The sequence below is a fragment of the Myotis lucifugus genome, unplaced genomic scaffold, assembly GCF_000147115.1.
Source record: "Myotis lucifugus unplaced genomic scaffold, Myoluc2.0 scaffold_897, whole genome shotgun sequence".
NCBI lineage: Eukaryota > Metazoa > Chordata > Mammalia > Chiroptera > Vespertilionidae > Myotis > Myotis lucifugus.
In genome coordinates, this window is record NW_005871945.1 from 91,771 (window position 1) to 114,347 (window position 22,577).

General features: G+C 37.3%; 1 protein-coding gene across 3 annotated transcripts in view; it reads right to left on the reverse strand.

The window, feature by feature from the left end:
- CCDC102B (coiled-coil domain containing 102B) overlaps positions 1-22,577 on the reverse strand; it is a 111,766-nt gene that overhangs the window by 61,843 nt on the left and 27,346 nt on the right. For all 3 annotated transcript variants that reach the window (XR_002827187.1, XM_023747519.1, XM_006106738.3), the window contains exon 4: positions 18,887-19,096. Coding sequence is in view for 2 of the 3 variants with exons in the window: in XM_023747519.1 (XP_023603287.1) it covers positions 18,887-19,096 (210 nt within the window). In the remaining variant the exon portion in view is untranslated. The remainder of the gene's footprint in view (positions 1-18,886; positions 19,097-22,577) is intronic.

Below are 22,577 nucleotides of genomic sequence, written 5' to 3' on the forward strand. Positions count from 1 at the left end.
CCAGGCTGGCAGGGGAGAGCAGTTAGGGGTGACCAGGCTGGCAGGGGTGAGCAGTTAGGGGAAACCAGGCCAGCAGGGGAAGGCAGTTAGGGGTGACCAGGCCGGCAGGGGAGGGCAGTTAGGGGTGACCAGGCTGGCACGGGAGGGCAGTTAGGGCAACCAGGCATGCATGCAGAGAGGTTAGGGGCAATCAGGCTGGCAGGCAGGTGAGTGGTTAGGAGCCAGCGGTCCCGGATTTCGAGAGAGATGTCAGACTGCCGGTTTAGGCCTGATCCCTGCGATCGGGCTTAAACTGGCAGTTGGACATCCCCCGAGGGGTCTCAGATTGGAGATGGTGCAGGCCAGGCTGAGGGACCCCCTCCCCATGCATGAATTTCATGCACCTGGCCTCTAGTCTGTATATAATGAGCTGACTCAAGTCACTTGAGAAAAATGTGAGGTATAAATGCAAAAAATAAAACACCACAACCCAAACATTTGAATATTTCTTCCTTCTATTTTCTACATATCACAATAATATGAGGAAAGTTTAAATTTAAAAAAACCCAAAAAACTAAAATGAAAAATTGTTTTTAAACTGGAAATAGAATATAATTATTTCATAATATTTTCTATAAAATAATAGCATAGTCTATAACCAGATACTTCAGGAGGAAAGAGTATATATAATCTTTAATTATTATTTTTGGATTTAAAAGTCTTTTTTTAGTAGGCCTTTGTTAGTATATGCATTAAGACATAAATATGATATATTATAGCATATATATTTTTATATATATATATATATACATATATATATATATATATATCCTATCTAATAAAGAGGGAATATGCTAATTGACCCTCACACTGTCGCAAAGATGGCGGTGCCCACAGCCAATAAGGAGGGAATATGCTAATCGACTGCCCCACCTTCAAAGATGGCGGCACCCACATCCAATAAGGAGGGAATATGCTAATTGACTGCCATGCCCTCAAAGATGGCGGCGCCCACAGCCAATAAGGAGGGAATATGCTAATTGACTATCATGCCCTCAAAGATGGCGGCACCCAGTCCCCTCAGCCCCCCAGCCACCCAGGGCTGGCCCGAGGTGCAGGCAAGCCTCAGATGTCGGCTGCCCAGCTGCCCAGGGCCAGCCCGAGGCGCAGGTAACCAGGGCCAGCTGAGGCTTGTGCTGCCACCAGTAGCAGCAGCAGAAGTGTGATGGGGTGTCACCTCCCACCCCTGAGGGCTCCCGGACTGTGAGAGGTAGCAGGCTGAGCTGAGGGCCCCCCCCTCCAGTGCATGAATTTTCATGCACCAGGCCTCTAAAATATATATATGTGCTTTTGGCAGTGAAAGTTATAAGTGATTGGATTCTGAATCTATTTTGAAGGTAAAGTTAACAAGATATGGTAATAGATTACTTGTGGGATGCAAGAGGAAGCAAGGAGTCAAGAATGACTCCAAGGCCCAGCCAGCATGGCTCAGTGGTTGAGCATCAGCCTATGAACCAGAAAGTTGCCGCTCAATTCCAGGTCAGGGCACATGCCTGGGTTGCGGGCTCAATCCCCAGTGTGTGGTGTGCAGGAGGCAGCCAATCAATGATTCTCTCTCATCATTGATATTTCTATCTCTCTTTCACTCTCTCTTCCTCTCTGAAATAAAAATATATTTAAAAAAAAAAAAAAGAATGACTCCAAGGACAAGAGGAAATGTGGAAATGTCAACTGAAATGGTGAATATATATATATGGTATTTTTTCCCCATTTAATTGTACCTAGACATTAAAGTAATATATAACAAAAGGGGCACTAGATAAATATTGGTTGAATGAATAAACAAAAAAAAAGAGACATTTAAACCTTTACACAAAGAACACTGTTATATCATCAAATACATTTGATGAAAAAAAACAACAAAGAAAAAGCACTGCCCATGTTCCTATTAATTACCACTTGACTTCTAGTTACTAATATTTTAAATTATTTCCTTCTAGTTCAGACCTAGAATAAGCTTTTCCCCTCAATTAAATGCCTACATCAAATTTACATCTATTTTCTTAGAATTTGAGAATATTGAGAGTCTTCAGAAACCATCATAAATAAAATTCTTGGTGTCTGTTATTACAGTTGGAATATAGTTTCCTGCTTTAAAGTAATTATATCCATGCTATAATAGATTCTTTTTTATAATTTTTTAAAAATGTATTTTTATTGATTTGAGAGAGGAAGGGAGAGGAGAGATAGAAACATCAATGATGAGAATCATTGATCGGCTGCCTCCTACCAGGGATCAAGCCCACAACCAGGGAATGTGCCCTGATTGAGAATTCAAACATGATCTCCTGATTCATAGGTTGATGCTCAACCACTGAACAACACTGGCTGGGAGATTCCTTTTTTTTTTTTTTAATCCTCATCCAAGGATATGCTTATTGATTTTAAAGAGAGGAGAAGAGAGAGAGGGAAAGAGAGAAACATTGATGTGTGAGAGAACATTTATTGGTTGCCTCTCATAGGTGCCCTGACTGGGGGCAAACCCACAATCTTTCAGTATAGGGCACAACGCTCCAACCAACTGAGCCACACTAGCCAGTGCTACAATAGATTCTCTTTAAAAAACAAATTTCAAATGAAATTATTAAAGATTTGCATTCTTAATTAAGATATATATATCCTCTCAGCTCACTATAGAAATCAAGAAAGCTGAATTTATCATTTTTATATAATGATAAAAAAAAACAAAACAAAAAGGCCTCTTTAATAAACTTTGCCAATAACTATCTTAGTAGGTAAGTCATCTTAATTTAAAATTTACAACTGAAAGCACCTCCCAAATTATTTCCCACTACTCTAAAACATTTAGTTAAATTACTTCTCTATTCTAAGGATAAAGGCTATACACTGTTTGGTTATCCGCCGATGAAGAATGTAGGCACAGCAGAAATCAGTTGTTTCAGTGACATGATTCTTCATTAGTAATAATTAACCATAGGTGAAAGGACATTGGTGACATGCAGAAAAAATTACTGCATCCCTTGAAAAGTAGCCTAATTCTAGTTATTATAATACATAAACAACTCTGGATGTCAAATATTTCTTTGGAACACACTGGTAGTAGGTAGGAATCACATTCTTATGGATTTTCTTTGCTTGACTTATTTCTGCTTTTACTACTTAGTTAATTATTTTAAGTACAAAATTAAAGGGTTATAAGAGTTTCAGCTAATGACAATTATCCTAAATCCTTGTACGTTATCATATGGTAGGAATCACAACACATGAACTTCTGCTACAATTTGACTGATAAGATTGAAATAAAGCCTGACACTGTATAATATAGCAAGTTTTCACACTGATACTCAGTTCCACTAATTCATCACAGAATTTTCTTGAACCATCTAAGGAAATTCGAGCTTTACAAGTAACAATGATATACCTACTCATCAAGTACTGTGCCCAGACTTCTTCAAATTCATGAATGACTGGCCCCCAAATCAAGGTCCTGTTGATGTGGTTATAAGCCCCCTTAATATTATCTACTTTCCCAAGAAAGTCAAATATTACCTATTAAAATGATGTTAAAATATCTGAAAATATTTATGGAGAAAATGAAAATTATGCATTATTATGTTTAAAATTAAAAATATTTAGTCTCCAAAAACTTTGGAAAAATATATAAATGAGAGGTAAAAATAAATTTACCTCCTTAAAATTCAACTTCAAATTATGAAGAAGTCAGCAAGAAGAAACAGAGTAGAGGAAATCATAATTACTCAACATACATTGGGCAGAAACACAAAATGAAAAAAATGAATGTGCACTGTATTTTCAGTTGAAAATACTGAAATGAATACCCAGTGCAACAAATAAAACTCAGTGTCTGTTCTTGGGATGCCTGGTGGACATTAAATTTATTTGTGTTGCCATCCAAGAGCAGAAAGGAGATTTAGAAAGAGAGGAACCTGCCCTAACTGGTTTGGCTCAGTGGATGGAGCGTCGGCCTGCGGACTGAAAGGTCCCAGGTTCGATTCTGGTCAAGGGCATGTACCTTGGTTGTGGGCATATCCCTGGTGGGAGGTGTGCAGGAGGCAGCTGATCGATGTTTCTCTCTCCTCGATGTTTCTAACTCTATATCCCTCTCCCTTCCTCTCTGTAAAAAATCAATAAAATATATTTTTTAAAAAGAAAGAAAGGGAGGAACCTTTATGTATCAGATGTCAATAAGGTGAGGGATCATAAGGTTCACCAAAGAAAGACCCTCCATTCACTTAGGACAGTGGTCAGCAAACTGTGGCCCCTTGAGTGTGGCTCTTCCACAAAATACCACGTGCGAGCGCTCACGTACAGTGCAATTGAAACTTCGTGGTCACACTGAAGGGGCCAAAGAGCCCCATGTGGCTCTCGAGCCACGGTTTGCCTACCACGGACTTAGGAGAACCACAAAAATACAGAAGCTTATTAAAATGAAATAAACTTAGACTCCTTCAAATTCACATTTGCATTAATTAGTTTTTAAATGTCAAATAAATGTAACATTTTATGTAATTATATAATGCAAAATAACAATTATTTTTAAATTTTAAATTAAATTGTATGATATAAACACGATGAATGCAGCCTGAATGCAAATTACCTCCTGATATATTTAATTAGGTAATATAAATTCATATTACCTTCAAAAATTAAATTTCTCTGTTGTTTTTCTCCCATCATTCTAATTTTTCATAGGCAACTCAAGACTCAGTTAAAATTCTGTCAATAATGATGACACGTCTTTTTTTAATTGGAAGAAAGAGGTGGCAGATCTCCCAATTCATCAATTATGTCTTTGTGAATGTGAAAAATGTATTCAGCTAAATAGCATGTGTCACATAGGAACCAAACTTATTAAATAAAAGCAATTTTTATTGCCAAGTATACAAAAATTATGTCAGATTAAAATAAGCATAAGACAATTCTCTCACCAAGGATTTGTATTATGACTAAGAAAACTGATACTCCCAAAAACAAATTGTAAAGGCTACTTTAAATGAACTACTGAAATGTAAATAACTAAACTTACTGATCCTGCCTCTAAATGAGAGATGCATAAAGAACAATCAGAATAATTGAAGGGTTCTCTAGCAGTTGAAATGAAATAAACTTTTCAAATAAATCACTTGTTCATTTGAAAGAAATGTGTATGTCCGTGTGTATACAATTGCCATGGTGACCTTGTGTTTTCTATAGATTTTTTGACATTGCATCTTCTTAGTATTTACTTTATAATTAGGCTTTACTAATATAATATCATTAAATTTAACCAAAAAGCCATTGTGGGGTAGAGTAAATTAAGGTGACCATCCAAAATGCTGATGGTCAAAGGAAATCCCTGTCAGTGTTAAAGTTTTGAACACTTCCATTTACACAATTTGCCAGTTACAGCAGATAGCTGACATGATGCCTTCATATAGATTTAAAAAGTTATTCCCCAGAACATACAGAGCAGAAGACAGAGCCCATGACAGGAACACAGCACATCCTTATTTCAGCCCTGGTCCAGGTGGCCTTCTGCAGAACCCAATCTCATGACGACCTGCAATGGACACGACTGCCTGTCACTCATCCATCACTGTTCTACAACACTGCAATTCACTGATTCTTTTCCTTGTGATATTTGCTATTAATGATGTATTGTATATTAAACTAGTAGGGGAGTTAAGTCAGGGAGATTTGCTGAGAACACCTGTAATAAAGAATAGCCGATAAAAATATGTTTATTCATTCTGCATGCTTATGTATCATATGATTGCTAGTCAAGGTGTCTGGGTCCTTTAGAGATTGTTTTGCCCTATGTTTGCTTATAGACCTTTCCAGCAAGGTCTGTAATTATTGAAATTTATTCCTATGAAACTTTTGATGTTACAGGAATAATGAAAGAACAACAAAGGGAAAATATAAACCAAACACACACAAAAACTAATGCCTTGTATATCAGCTATTACTGTTTACATTTGTAGGGTTGTGTGATAATTATGGTAATACATTTCATCATAAAATATTGAAGATAGGGTAGATTTGGTGATTTTAGATATATAATACATGCGCACAAGCACACACACACATACACACACAATTTGTTCACTTTTAGTAGCCAAATTATGTTCCAAATATTCATCTCTACTTGGTCTAAAAAAGATAGGACCCAAGAAAATGTTATCAAATTATCAGAAACCCATTCTCTCAAATATTAAAAGACTCTAGAGATGGTTGATGTTTGAAAATTTAAAACCAAATTAAGTCAATGAAATGGACCCATTAACTTCCAGAAATATTTAAGCAAGACGGAAAGAAGAATTAAGTGTTTAAGTGGTGAAACCAGCTTAAATCCTGCACTGTGTTTAATGCTGACCAGGCTTGGGTGTCCTGGTGTTTGTGCCTTGCTGAGGGGGAACCAAAGCTTCGCGGAGTCCACCAGCAGGGTCTTCCATAAAAGCCACTTTCTATCTTCAGTGAAACCAATGCCAAGGCAGCCTGTTGGAAAACTCAGCAGAAGGATAAAGTTGTTCCATTTCAGGTAGAAAACTCTTTCTGCAGCCTTCCCATCTATTTGGTCAAAACCAAAGTTTTTCATTTTATGAGACACTGAAGGGTGAAATCAAGGCTTCACCTGCTTTGACACCCAGCTGGGTGGAATTTCAGAGAGAAAATTTCCCTGTTAGGCCACATTTTCAGCTCAAATTTGTAAAGCTTCTGTTCCAATAAAAAAAATGACATTGAGTTCTTAATGTCCTTTTAATGTTATTTATAAGTGTGAAAAAATATTTTTATAACTACTAATCTTTAGTGTGATGATTTAAACTATATTGATTAAAATCCTAACCAACTTACTGAGCACAAATTCCTCCCCTTCCAGCTGATCTTTATCACACCTGCTCGGCCTTCATCAGGAACTCCAGCCCTTCACCCTATAATTGCCCCACCATCTATTGAGCTTAGATACCAAGATTCACCACTTCAAGCACTTCTTGCCCTATAATAATCCACTGTTCCCCTCTATCCAAACTCCACATGCCCAGGAAAATATGAGTCTTACTCTTGGCAAAGACTTCTGCTTCTTACACATCTGGTCTTCGCCCAACTTAGTGCAACAGGAGAGGTAACTCTACTGCAGCTAATGCATCAATCCAGAAAACTTGGATTATTGCTTATCTCTTTTCTGCCCTATAGTTTCAAATTCTGCCCACCTACTCAACAGCATTAAAAGAGTTCATGTCTCTAATAATAAAAAATTACACCACTACCCAATATAACTATTATTTTATAAAATTTCACAGTCAAATATCTTAACATAGTAATCTATGTGAGTTTCTCCTGTTTCTTCACCTTCTGCTTCTATCTATTCCCGTTCCACTCCAATCTGGCTTCTGCCCCTGGCACCTCTCTGAAAATCTCTTACCAAAGACAATCATCAACGACCATGTCATTAACTGTTAAAACAGAGATGTGGCCCTAGCCGGTTTGGCTCAGTGGATAGAGTGTCAGCCTGTGAACTGAAGAGTCCTGGGTTCGATTCATGCCCAGGTTGCGGCTTAATCCCCAGTAGGGGGTGTGCAGGAGGTGTGCAGGAGGCAGCCAATCAATGAAACTCTCTCATCATTGATGTTTCTATCTCTCTCTCCCTCTCCCTTCCTCTGTGAAATCAATAAAAAATACAAATAAAAATAAAAAACAGAGATGTGAAAAGGCAGTGCCACAAAGATATTCATTACATAATGAGATTTAATGTAATTATGGAAATATTTCCATACTACATTCTGAATTCATGGATTTTAATGTATGTGAAATAACACTCAGACATTTACTATCTTTAACTCAATTGAACAATTATGTCTATTGTACTTGTTCTAAAAACAAAATTATATTCAATTTGGCTCCTATCTCTTTTAAAATTATACTATTTTTTTAATTTACATTATTACATATCAAGAGCAAATAAAAAATAGAAAGTTTAAAATCTGCTTTGCCCTAATGCATGTTTTATAAATGATTATAGGTATTTGATCTCAAAATCTCAGTTAGCATTGCTGGTCTAAAGAAATAAAAGATATTTTAAAAAGCAGAAGCACACAACACTTTAAGTGTGGAACCATATTTGTTTAAACAAGTTAAAAATTTTAATATATTTTCTTAGTTACTTTACAGCTTAGATTTTGAAATTATTCCAGCCCTTACATGTCTAAAAGTAATCTGTATTGTTATACAGCTATTGTTATAACATCCTATATTTAAGAAAAGTTGATGAAATACTCCTGTACTGCCTTTCTCACCAAATGTTAGCAGAAAACATCATATATCCACCTTGGAGTTCTTTTCATCCTGATTTTTCATCTAATTTTACAACAGTTTGGCAATATATTTTTCCTGTCAAAGAAAGGCTAAAATTGATTTATTAAGGTAATATCAATCGCAATATTTCTATCTTGAAGGTCTGTTTAAAAAAGCAAAGTGTTAATAAGAGGTTGGAGTTTTATGAATCCAGTCTTTAAAAAAAAATGCCTCATAGCTTTTGTATAGATAATAAACTACCCCAAACAAGTGAATTATTAGAGCTAACACTTGTCCACTGGAACAATGCTCCCCAATTTAACTGTTCACCAGTTGGCTTCAGGGTAGGGGCATGAGAATTGGTAGGTATATTTATGGGCCAGTGCGATATTTTCCAGACATATACTGGCTCAGAATATCTTCTTTCCACTTTTTTCTCCATCACTATTTATTCCCTCTATGCCCTTTCCCAGCTCCCCCACCCCTCCTCCCACCCAACAATCACCACAGTGTTGTCCATGTCCATGAATTCTCTTTTTTTTTCTTTTTGGCACAATCCTGTATCTATGAGTCTGTTTCTGTTTGTGTGTTTTTAAGTGGAAACATGCTGTTAACATTAAGAAAAGGAGAGAGCCTTGTGGTCAGAGTAGAGACAGAGATGAGAACATGGCTTACCTGGTGCTCCCTCTCCCTTTGGACATGTGACGAAGACAGCCAGGTAACCCAAATGGGGAAAAGCACCCACGGAAACTTACCTGAGAAGAGGTTTGGAGAGAGGGGAGAGGAGAGAGGAGGAGAGTCGAGACTTGCTTGATCCATGCCTTTCAAGTCCCGTGTGCAAGTCCTTCCAATGTTACTGCTTACAGGTGTTCTGATGGGTGTGGCATTGTAATTGTTAAAATAAAAAACAAATGGAGACTAGCCTCAAAGATTCACTGAGCAGACAAAACCAATTTAGTCCTACAAACAAAGCTTAATTTAGCTTCGTTTGCAAGACTCCTTTGACCTGGCTCATTTCTTGCTTATGCTTCTGGAAGTCACATGCGGAACTTAACTGTTCCCCAAAAGTGATGTGAGGCGACCACTAACCAATTCCCTATCATTTATGATTATAGTATGTCCAATGACTGCCTCCTCACTCTATAAACTACTATATAGCAATATATACCAGAGCCTCATTCCATTAGTTTGAGTGTTCCTGGCTCATGAACTACCTTTTTGGTTTGGGCACAATAAACTTTTCCTAATTCCTATTTTGGTAATTCATAGGTTTTACTCCTGATACATCTGAACTTTTTATATAATCTATAGTTACATGTTCTCAGATTAGCTAAGCACTGAGCAGAGGGGCAGGGTCTTATTTAGAAGTCATTCATTGTATCATCACTTAGGGAAGACACTTTCGAAGTAGAGAATGAGAAACAAGTAAAATGAAGCTCAGCTTGGGGAAACCTTGGATCTTTGGGCCATTGTGATAGAAAAAGACCATGAAAGTACACCCAGGATTTAGGAAGGAGAGGGGTGTCCCCCGGATGCCTGCAAGGTTGGGCCTCCCCTTTTGGGCTTGTTGCTATACTGTACCCTGGCTGCTCATTAGAACCACTTGGGCATGAGGGTGGGGAGAGTGGGCCGCATACACTGCTCCAGGCCTGAGTATTTCTTTTTGTTTTGTTAATCCTCACCTGAGGATATTTTTTCATTGATTTTTCCACTCACCTGAGGAGAGTGGAAGAGAGAGGGAAAGATAGAGAGAAATATCGATGTGAGAGAAACACATCAATTGGTTGCCTCCTGCATGAGCCCCGACCAGAGCCTGGGCCAGGGAGGAGCTGCAACCAAGGTACGTGCCCTTGACCAGAATCAAACCTAGGACCTTTTGGTCCACAGGCCGACACTCTATCCACTGAGACAAACTGGCTAGGCCTAGGGCCTGAGTATTTCTTAATAATCTCTCCAAGTGATTCTAATCTGAAGCTAGAGCCGAGAACCAATGAGGCATAACATAGTTCTCTCAGAGAGGCTGTGGCTATATACCCATAACATGGAAAGATTTAATGCAGTGGTTTTCAACCTTGGCTGCACATTAGAATCACCTGGGAATCTTTTTAAAATCCAGATTTCTGGGCCTCATTCCAGATTTTAAAAAGATTCCCAGGTGATTCTAATGTGCAGCCAAGGTTGAGAACCACTGACTTAATGGGATGCTTATCCACAGCAGAATAAGAGAACTGTCATTTGGGAACATTTGTTTTTCCTGGTTTTTCCATGCTTCCCTCTCCAGTGCCTTAGCATAGTGTAGAGTTTCCTAAAATGTGGCCTCCAGACCATCAGCATCAGCATCACCTGGGAACTTGTTAGAAATGCCAATATCAGGTTCCACCACAGACCTGCTGAGTCAGCAAATCTCGGGTGGGGACCAGTAACCTGTGCTTTAACAAGCCCTCTGGTTGCTCTGACAACTCCCTGAAACTCAAAATTGTTGATACAACTGAGTTAAAGGAATAGTGTATTTTTTCAGTGCTTGACCGAGCCTCAGATTGAGTACTAGCATGGGCCAGCGTGTAGATGGCACTGGGACTCAAAGCAAGCGAATAGTGAGGGGTGGGTAGCTAGTCAGTGGATCCACCTGCTTCCTCTCACGTGGACATTTTATTTCCAATTTGAATAGCTGTGAGTCCAGCCTACTTGGATGTTGCACTTTGATTGATAGCTCCTACCACCTCTGGGTGTATAAGGGAAGAGCAAAATAGAAGCAGAGCTGGTAAGTGTTAGAGGGAAGGAGGGAGAACAGGGGCAGAGTCAGAGACTGTGCCAGAGGTTTGGACTGCTTTTGGTAAAACAGACAGTTCAGTAATTTCACTCCTAAGAGAATTCCTTGGTAATCACACACCATACACTTGGCAAAGGCAGCGCTGGGACAGATGGTGGGCTGTGCTGCTGATGGACCATATCCCTTGTCATAGTTAGTAAATTAACAGCATCCCCCCAGGATCCAGATGTTCATTACCATGAACTCCTTCACTGCAAATGCAGGCAATCCCATCCGGGACACCACGTACTCCGTGTTGCTGGCTACTCATGTGCAACATTATTTTCCAGGCGATATAAAGACAACCAGCTTAATTCAATTGAAACGTAGGGTGAGTCTAACTCTTTACTTCTGGTTCACAGGAAGGTAAGTGATTCAATCATGCTTGTCTTCATTTCTCAGTGCAAACCTGCTCCTTTACTTCTGGGCCATGTTACCAAACCTCACAAGATTTCAGGTTTATCAGCTATAAAATGAGAATTATCAAAATACTACCCGTAGACTTTATATGATGTCATGTTTGTTCCATACCGAGCACAAGCCATGGTATATACTATGTGCTTAGTTAACGGCATCTGTTTTCTGTATGCTATTGTTTTAGCATCATTCACACTTGGCATCATGTGTATGGTATTTTGTCATAGAGATATAAAATGTACATTTACTGTGCATTCAGACATAAATAAGATATCTGGCAAGATTATCTTAAGAGTCAAATTCCCTAGGTTTTTATTAAAACAAAACAGAATGAGGGACAAAAACATAGTGTGTGGTTTGGGGTTTTATTTTGTTTTTATTTTTTTAATTTAATAGAGACTTTCCATTTTCCTTTTTTGGGTCAGAAGGCAATATGACATAGGGATTGAACATGTATAGTGAATCCCCATAAATTCCAGTATAATCACAACTGGAACAAGATGAATACTTTTTCTAGACACTGAAATAATGCTTCTAAGTTTCCATTTTTTATAATTAATTACTGAAATATACCTGGTAGAGTTTATGAGAAAGCCAATGTTTTTCAACTCAGCACGGGTAAAAACAGATAAGATAGCTACATTTATCTCTCCCAGGTTTTTCCCTAGGGAAGCCTGGATTTCTATTAATAAGAATGTGGTCAATATAAGAAAACTTTCAATACCTCTTCTCTTGTGTATTTCTTCCAAATATTTATATACATACTGAATGAACAAATTTCATACCACTTTAAATATATTAAGTGTTGGAAACTAATACTTGAAGAAACTATTTAATATTATGACATTTATTATATATATATGTATATATATATATATATGAATGAGTTTCTGCAAATAGAGATAAAGCTATAAAACACATCTACATCTAATCCAGATTTGGGGGGAAAATATTCATAATCCACATGTACTGTTCACCACACCTGAGCATATAGAACATACTTGATAGCTGAAAGCTAAATGCCACTTGCCTATCTTAATAATGATTAACAGACTTAGATATCAATTCCATTTTTTTCTTGAAATAGAGTTTCTTTTTTTATTTACTTAAACTATATTTTCCTTTAAAACTGCATTTTGTAAAGAATATAGTTGCTATTAATATTACAACTGTTTTGATTTATTAAAAAATAAGTTGTGATTTATTGGAATTTATTGGAAACCCTATTCAAATGTTCTTAAATGTAAAAGAAAATTACTACACACAAATAATTGAAAATTTAGGGATGCAGTTGACCCTAGAGGAAAATCAACGCCATGTTAAGTAGAAGCCAGGTAAGTGTTAGAGACTCTCAAATGCCAACCCTCCATTAGGTTTTATAAGTCAAAATGTGTGTTGAATCATCAAAAGTATTTAATTTTATAAGTTTTGTCATAATAAAAATAGAGTTTTAGATGTAGATCTTACATCTTCTGATCTCAACCAGATCTTTATTCTGATAAAAATTAGGAACTTCCTAATTGTCTTTATCATCTTGGATTTATCAAGATTTGGCCTACCACATTGTTAAGATATCTTGTGTACATGTAGCTCCACATATCTGTGTGTGTAAAAAGAGGGGGAAATGTAAAATATGTATATACTAGTACATATGTATTTCTATAGTGTGCACATGGCAAATATAATGATTGGACTTAGTCTTACATAAATGATGTCACTCTATCCATTTCCTACTTGAAGGTGAGATGTATTTTCAGGTTGTATAACAATAAAAATAGCTGTGTTTTGTGGTGAGATGAACACTGATTATAGTGTAGAACAAGCATGTCAAACTCGCGACTGGCGAGCCACATGCCTTGTTTATGTTTGGAATAAAAAGAGATAGATATGCAGAGAAAAATGTAGCCATCCTTAGGCAAATAAGGAATCAACAAGTATTTTTCAGAGGATGCTAACAGAAAACTTCCAAAATAATAATTTGACACAGGCTTGATAATTAAAGAGACTAAGTCATATAATTAGCATACACCAAGAATAATATAAATTGATGGATAAAGCCCCTGAAACAACACAGAAAGATACTCTTCTCTCAGTTCAAATAAATTTGGACAGAGAGGAACAACAACATCTAAGGATAAAACAACTGGAAAAGGTCATAACATGATTGTCAGAGTAGCCAGAAGCACAGCTGCTCTGAATCCACATATTCTTCTGAATTCTGCTCAACTACACCCAGTGTCAGGGCAGGTTCCTTCTCGAACTCTGGTTGCTACACTAACTGTTGGGTCCGAGCCCCTCTGCCAGGGGCTGGACCTTCTTGGACACTGGCTCTTAGATGGAGAAGCCATGAGAAGTTGTGGGTGTATAAGAATGAGTCTTTATTGTAGGATCCAGTGGCCCTGTAGCCATTGCTAACAAGAAGCCATCAACAAAATAGTTCTTCACAACAGTCACATACAGGCAGCCACATACCAGCTGGTTAACAAATACATCTTTCCCACAAAGCAGTAGCAGCCTCTGTACCTACAGCTATTATCTGAGCAGCTGCGTGCTGCCTCTACACCCACTGCCTCACATAGCAGCGGCGCCTGAGCTCACTAACCTCAGCAGCTTCTCCTGCCTTTCCCAGCCTCTCTCCTCTCTAGCATACCAGCTTCACATGGTGCTACATCTGAGCTCTCTACAAGCTCTTAGCCTTACATCATAGCAGTACCAGCTCTCAGCTTCGTCTGATCTCTCTACCCTTAGTTACAAAAGAGGTGTCTTGCCAATAGTTACATCAATCATTTTGGCTACAGAAAGGCACGGGTGCACAGTGTACTGTGAGATTGTTGTCCTTGCACCTGTATATGGTATCTTAGCTTTGGACATTCTGATTAAGCTTCCCATGCTCAGAGTGGCCTTGGCCATCCAGTGTACTATCAACAAGGCCTTCCATACTATGAGTTGCCTTGACTATCCAGGGACCCCGGCATGGTTCCCATAATGACATTTCCCTTAGCTACACCACCTAGGTATAAACACCAGATCCTTAGAGAGGAGTAGTTAGTAGGTTAACTTGGGAGATCCATGCCTCTTTTTCTCTGCTTTCACTACCATTTCCACAGCACGTGAACTTTTGCTGAGCATGTCTCCTCCCTAGTCTCACCAGCAGTCGTCAAACCCTTCCTTAGAATTATATCACCAACCAGGCACTTGTGAGCCAGCAGACACAAATTGTGGCATCTCAGAACCTCAGCTTTCTTCTGAGTATCTGTATCCCAGAGCCACTAATCTTCACCCACCCCTGAGACACTTAAAATTACCTCAAAGAAAAGAAAATTCATGGTTTTTGAGAAACTTGCTTTCCGGAAAGAGATACAAATTTCATGAGAAGCAGCAAGCCCTTGCCCTCACTTGCTGTGGAATGCTCTTAGATTACTCTTTCCAGATAACTACATCTATTCATCTTTCTGATTTCAATCTGAATTTTCATTTCTCAAGAAAAAGCAATGACATGAGTCTACTAATTTTCAACATTTAACAGAGCTTCCATCATAGATTGTCGATGATTTGATTTGCCTGCAGGCTTTACAATGACAGCTATTACACTGTGTGTCTTGACACCTAGTATCCCCCATATACACAGTGTACATCTGAAACATACAGTCAATTGACTATCAACATTTATTCCATATTTCTTCTAGTTTCCCCTCTTGGAAGGATAAGCATCTTCATTTTCCTTAATCTCCAGATCTCCAAATAAGATTGAGATTATGCAAACAAGATGCTCTCAGGCAAGGCCTGGGTTTGGAGTTGGTTCCAGTAGGAAGAGAGGCAATAAAGAGTATGGAGTCAGCAGGCCCTGTCCTGTGGGGGACTTTCTTTTCCCCAGCTTGTAGCTAAGGTATAGTGGTCATAGAAGCAGTGGATGGAACAGGAGCAAGCGATCCCCATAGCTTCCTGATACCTGCCACAGGGAACCCATTCTTTAGTTAGTCCATGGTAGTCCACCAGGAGTCACTCCTGTACAGTCTATGTACAGTCTTCTCCCCCAATCCTTTCTGTTATTTATCTATTTTCTAATACCTATAACCAAACTCTGATGGACCCAGTATTCAGAAAATATTTGTTGAACAAATCAATAGACAAATGAAAGGGTAGATACCACCTGACTTTAAATAAATTTTCTTAAGCCTGTAATAGATGAGATACCTTGCACCTCTTATAAAATTATATCCTAATAGTCTATTTTTGTTCTTCATAAATTATATGTTGCAAGCATACATAAAGTAAGTGATGAGATAGACTGCAGCATTTGAAAACTTGTATTGCCTACACTACAGAAAAAAACTAATAGTCCTTTCACCTCATATTGAAAATAATGCTTCATTCATACTTCCTTTACAACTATTAAAGCTAAAAAACAGACTAAAATAGTTTTTTCATTAAATGTATTACAAACTAATAAACAACAAGTGAATAGGACAAATTTAATAAGAAGTATGAATGAGGCATTCCTCATATAGTACTAGTTAGAAATTCAATATAATGTCATTGCCTGACAGTAAAGCAAATTCATTAAGAACTGACTTTGGTGGCCTTTCCACTTTCAGATTAATTCATCATCTTCCCAAGATGTATCAGTTACCATTCTGTCACAATAACTTTCTGAAAATGACCCTGTATGTGACCTGAATGAATGGATTCGGTTGCCAGAATGATTTAAGAAAACAAGTTTCCAGAGCATTTCATGAGAGACACGTTGACTAGTTCACAGGGCTTTACCCCATAGAATACCGACAACTTTTTCCAATAACTTTTCACTTGGAAAAGGGAATCTTTGTCTTTCAATTCACAGTGTGATTTAAAATTGAAAGGCATTTTCTTTAAAATGTATTCCCTATTACACAAAAGCCAAAAAAAAAGCAACAATATGTGAAAGTCTTCCCCTCCTGTATAAGGATTTATAAAACTTCCACTAAACAATGAGATTCTCAAAATTCAAGAAATTAACGAAGTGTGTTGATATGGGGATTTCTATGATTTGGATATTTCTATGTAGATTTGTGTCTGCCACAATCACTTGTCAAATGTGATTAGATGTAAATATTAAGTGGTAAGATACCTTATGTCTCTTAGAGACTAATGATAAGTGGTGCTTATGGTGGTGTCTCATACATGTCAGCACTTATTTCCACTGTCTTAATCATAATAAATAGTACTTATATGCATACAGAAATATAGTAGTTCTGTGTATACATGTTACTCCTATACAATAGTATTTCATGTACATAGAGATGAGTTTTTATTGAAATAATGTTGAAATTACAATATGGCCTTGTTATAACATCTCCACTATTCTCTGGACTGGCATGTTCTATATGCAGCTTTGATTCATTTGTAATTATTCATAATTATTTTTGTTCAAGGAATGAGTCTAAATTCTTAATGAAGAGGGTAAAAATCACTAATACCCCCTCTCTGCCATCAAAAAGACATATACTTAAGGAATAATCTGTATCTGATGAGCACACCCCTGGTCCTGTCAGACCTTTCAGAATCTTCCATGTTCAAGTTCTGTCTAGTTCTAGGCTGAAGAACTACATGGGTCCCAAAGAGCCCAGGTCTGAACTCAGTGGACCCTCTGGATGGAATAGGACAATTGGCATGTGTACCAGCTCCAGACAGGTCCCTAATGGACATACATTATTGTTATAACATTTTGATATAAGAAAGGCATCAAAATTAAATAGAATAAATCACTTCATTGGTGTTTCTACTCCACTTTATACTTAGCAATCACAATGTACTATTGATATTATTTACAAGTATATCTTCCTGTACAGATATTTACAATATATCTTCCTGTACACATGCTGCGCAGGGAGAATGGTTTGCTAGCCTTCCCATCACCAGCATCTAGAGCTGTGACTGACACAGAGTATCCTATATAATAAAAGGGTAATATGCAAATTGTCCCTTCGACCAGGAGTTTGACCGGAGTTCGACCAGGGGCTGGGGCCGGCCCACCAACCTTCCGAGTCTACCCCTCCCCACCCCGCCCAGCCCAGCCCAATCAGCCTGATTGGGGCAAGCCAGCCGAACCCCACACATGCATGAATTCATGCACCCAGCCTCTAGTAACATAAATAAATGCTTGTTCTGTTCAAGTGAGTCAAAGGGAAACAATTATTTTGGTGATTAAAACCTGTTCCATAACTGAAATAACTCTGTGCTTCCACAAGTAGAAATCTGCAAAAATGTATCTATATATTATTTTATATATATATATATATATATATATATATATATATATATCTCCCAGAATCAAACACAACACTATGAATGGTTTATGAATCCACATGAGAAAATTAGGATCACTTACTATAACATTTAACTTTAGATATTTGCATTGCCAAGTCATGAAACACTAATGCAATTTAATTTGCATTTGCAATAAACTCCTAGAATAACAGAGAATAAGGAAAAGTGATAGGAAATGTAGCTTTCAGAGCTCATATGAGTATGAAAAACTTATATAACTCAAAAGCATGAACTTATCAGATATGTTTTTAACTTGCTATTAAAGGCATTGAGTGAAAAAATATAATTGTGCATTAAGATGCTATAGATGCTTTAAGAGAAGAAATAGAAACAGAATGTATGTGTTTTGCAGCAAATTGACACTAAAACACATAATTTGCAACTGCAAGAGAATATTTTTTAAAAATTTTAAAACTACTTATCAAAAAATCTCATCATGGCAGTGACTATGTCTATTGGCTTTAGGACAAAACAATTCCAAAACAACCTGTTTCCTGAAGTCAAATTTTGGATTTAATCTAGTTTTAACATTTATGTCATAACCTATAAAAACAATTTGCACCATGACATTTAATTGACACAAAAATAATTTCCTCGGGCTAACTAAAAAGGAAGCAGAGAAGAGTGAGCTTTAGCTAAATCTAAATATTTACTCAGACACAGTACTTAACCATAGCTACTGAGGAATGCTTATTGCATAGTTACTCAAACTCATGGAGAAATATGCTTATTTAAAATACGATCAATTGTTTAGAAAACACTGACAAGAAGCTGTAACAGGAAACCAAATTTGCAAAGATCCATCTCTGCTTTCACTTTTTTGTTTCTTACAGAAAAGCCTGAAACTCTCAGATTTGTCATATTCTGACATTCTCATAGGAAATTTGTCACAAGCATGAACAACATTATTTTAAATCACAGTAAGAAAAAGAGCAAACGATCAGATTGCACAAAAGGAAATATTCCGATTGGAGGTGTGTACAAATTAAGGTGGCTTCCACCCTGACCTCAGAGGCACACACAGTGAGTGAGAACACCCGTCTCCCAGGAGCACCACCGTACCTTGTTTGTCTCCTGCAGTTCAATTTGTGATGTCTTGAAATCAGGATCTTGGGAGTTTGCACTTAATCTATCTTTCCTCTTGAGGAGTTCATCCATTTCTTTCACCTGGACCTTTAGCCTTCTATTTTCTCTATCCAGTCCTTGTTTTTCAGTTTCAAATATTTCCCTCTGGTCCCATTCCACTGTATTTTCCACCTGCAATCTCTCTAGCTAAACACAGAGGGAAAAAACAAAAACAAAGAAGTGGCATGTAGCAGATGTAGTTGCTCAAGGGCCAGCAAACAGTCTCCACCAAGAAAGGTTCATGGATATGTCATTTCCACCATTTTTTGAAAGAAAATTTTATTTGTCTAAAAAGTTGAGAACAACACGAATGTCCTGAGACCTGTCCATGCCCTAGATAAGAATATCTTTCCTCTTGGTTCCTTTGACTATCTCTGTACCCACAAACCATATTTGTCAAATAAACATGGTAAGTAAAAAACTGGTGATATTTTGCCAATGATCTCCACTCAAGTGATGAGCATTTATCAGTTGAGAAGACACACATCATTTCTTGGGAAATTCGATTGGATGGATATAGTTCATGTAATCATTTACTCATTCATTCATTTATTTACTATACCTTCCCATTTTCGGGCAATGCGCTAGTCACTTCAATTAAAGACAAAAGAATGCAATAAAATTTATAGATGCTGTAACTCAAGTAGTATAAAATATAGTCAACTTCACATGAGTCAATGGCCAATTTGATTTCAGTTGGCAAATCATGGCCAGAGAGTCAAATCTGGCCCATGGTGTCCTTTTTTAATAGTTGAAAAAAATCAAAAGAACAATATACATTAACATTATATAAAATTCAAATTTCAGTGACATCTGTGTTTCCCAACTTGAGGGAGACACTCTACAGAGATGGGACATTGTTTCTGATTTGTGGTCAACACATTAGAACAATGGCCAATGTATGAGACATGAGCAGGAACCACTGGATGAAAGTCGGCTTGGTTCTTCTCATCACTTTGCCCAGTCTCACCGAAATTCCCAATGCCTGCAGAATTTTATTTATACTCTGGCTGAGACAGTTTAAACATCCAGGTAAAACATGCTTTTCCACTGTGTGCTATAAATATATTATGATTCCAAGATGTTTGAATGTTTTTAGTCAGCCGGTAAGGTTAAACTTTTATGGTACCTGACAAATGTATTGTTTTGAGTTTTGACAGCAACATCAGAGGTGCGCTTAGGTGCAGCTTTATATCTGTGGCTTACATCTTCTCTTCTGGAAGAGGAAGAATATTTCTCTGGTGTGCAGCAGCTGAAAGGATCGATTACTCAAATATCTCAGTGAGTCAAAGTCCAGCATGAACATTTGTCCAAATACAAAAACAAATGTCAATGCTTAAGAATCGATTGCGTGAGAATCTTCAATTCACCTGACCTTTTCACTGAAAAATTATTAGACATTTATGGTAGAGGAAAGAAATTCCCAAAAGATTTGATAAAGGTCAAGTACAGTCTTGAGCATTATATGAAACTTAGTTTCCAATAATTATTTATGACCAGACTTCAAAAACACTTACAAGGAAAATTTTAAGTGGCTCTGGTCTAGAACCAGGCACATTTCCTTTGAGTTTCTTATAAATAACTCGTGTTTACATCAGTTCTCCACCTCACACCGCCCCAAAATAAAACAGAAGGACCTCCTTTCCTCTCTCTTCAGGGGTGGTCAAAATTAAGGAGGCTTTTCAAATGACAATTGTTTCTACTAACCTTGGATTATATACAGGATGGAGATTAAATAAACCTTAGTGGAGGCCAGGATTTGACTCAGAAGAAGATAGAAAGTAGAACAAGAATGGAAATTTTTAAACCCAGAGGCATGAAGAAAAATACCAACCAGTGTTCAGGATTGTGGCATAACCTTACAAAAGTCACTAGTACCAAACAAACAAACAAACAACCAAGGCTTTAAACCTGTCAGGAAAATGGCTAGCTTCTGTCAGGAGGTTATTAAGGAGAATAAAACCAGTTCAGAGACTTGCTTAGAAAGGTCACTAAGTCACAGCAAGGAAATACATTGGCTACTCTGATGCCTATCAATTTCCATTTTATTTCTCTGTCTACAGGTCATGAATTGACAATGTCGGAGCAATAATAATTGCATTGTTTACCAGGTGTACCAGTTAATAATGCGGATTTTGTTATGAAAGAAAACACGATAATTTCAAGAGAAACATCAAAAGTGCTTTATTCAAAGTAGTGTCCATTACCAGCTACACATTTCCCCCATCTTTTAGGTAATTTGTGGATACCATCCCAATAGAACTTTTCTTGTTTTGAGGCAAACCATTCAGAGACCCAATTTTCCACTTCTTCGTATGTTTTGAAATGCTGCTCAGAAAGTGCATGTACCATGATCGGAACAAGTGGTAATCTGAAGGAGCAAGGTCTGGTGAATACGGCGGATGGGTTAATACTTCCCAGGCAAGATCTTTTAACGTGTCTTTAACTGGTTTTGAAGTGTGTGATGGTGCATTATCATGAAGCAAAATTACTTTGCCGTGTCTTCTGGCCCATTCTGGTCATTTTACAATCAAAGCATGGTTCAAATTGACCTGGACGTTCTTTGTCTTTCACATCGAAATCATCACTTTTAAAGCGTTTAAACCAGCATTCACAAATATCTTGAGATGGAGCATGTTCACCATAAGCTTCCCGAAGTATACGATAACTTTCAGCAGCACTTTTCTTCAAAATAAAGTAATGAATTAAAACTTCCCACAAATGCTCTTTTTTTGGCACGAAATTTGACATTTTTAAGCATAAAAATATCTATGATGTTAACACCTTCAGAAAACTTGACATATGAAGTTTTGAAGCTTGTTGTCAATATAACAAAATAGCATACATATCAAATCGCATATATATCAACATATGTGTAATTCCATCTACTGAAAAAAACCCGCATTATTAACCGGTATACCTGGTATTTACATTCTTACCTTAGAGGCTCAGTTTCAAATTTCCTGCTCCTGTAATGCAAATGATCATGGCCTTTTTAAGGATGTTTGATGATTTTTAAATTGTTGGAATGATATTCATGGTTAAAATATCTTTTCATGTATTGAAAAAATGAAGCACTCCTATCATCCTGTAGGGTATCATTATTTAGCCACATCATGTAGCTTTTTGCTTGGTTTTTATATTTTTGCTTAGTATTCTAGCATAGGGAATTGTGTTACCAAAACTATGCAAAATAAGTTCAAAACAATAGAAAATCAAATATTTAAAATAGCTGCTTGATTTTTGATGGAGGAAGGCCACATCACAAAGTGGTCAGGGTGTGAGTTTTCATTCTAACACTGCCATCTACTAGTTCTGTAGCCTTCAGCATGTTCCTTAAACTTTCTGAGACTGCTTACTCATCTGGAAAATAAGTATAACAAGGTTTCCCTTCTAGACTTCATGTGCTGATTAACTGAAATCAATTACATTAAGGGCTTGTAAGGCACATAGAACCTACAAAGTTGCTGGAAGTGTTCATACTACAGGTATAAACATTAGCTGTAAATACTGAGTGATGCTCAGTCTGAAAGAAAACAGAGACAATATTTTAATGGATATATTACACCCTATTTGTTAATATTTAAGTCAAGGATGTATACTTTAAATGACTTTTCTTTTTCGTTTC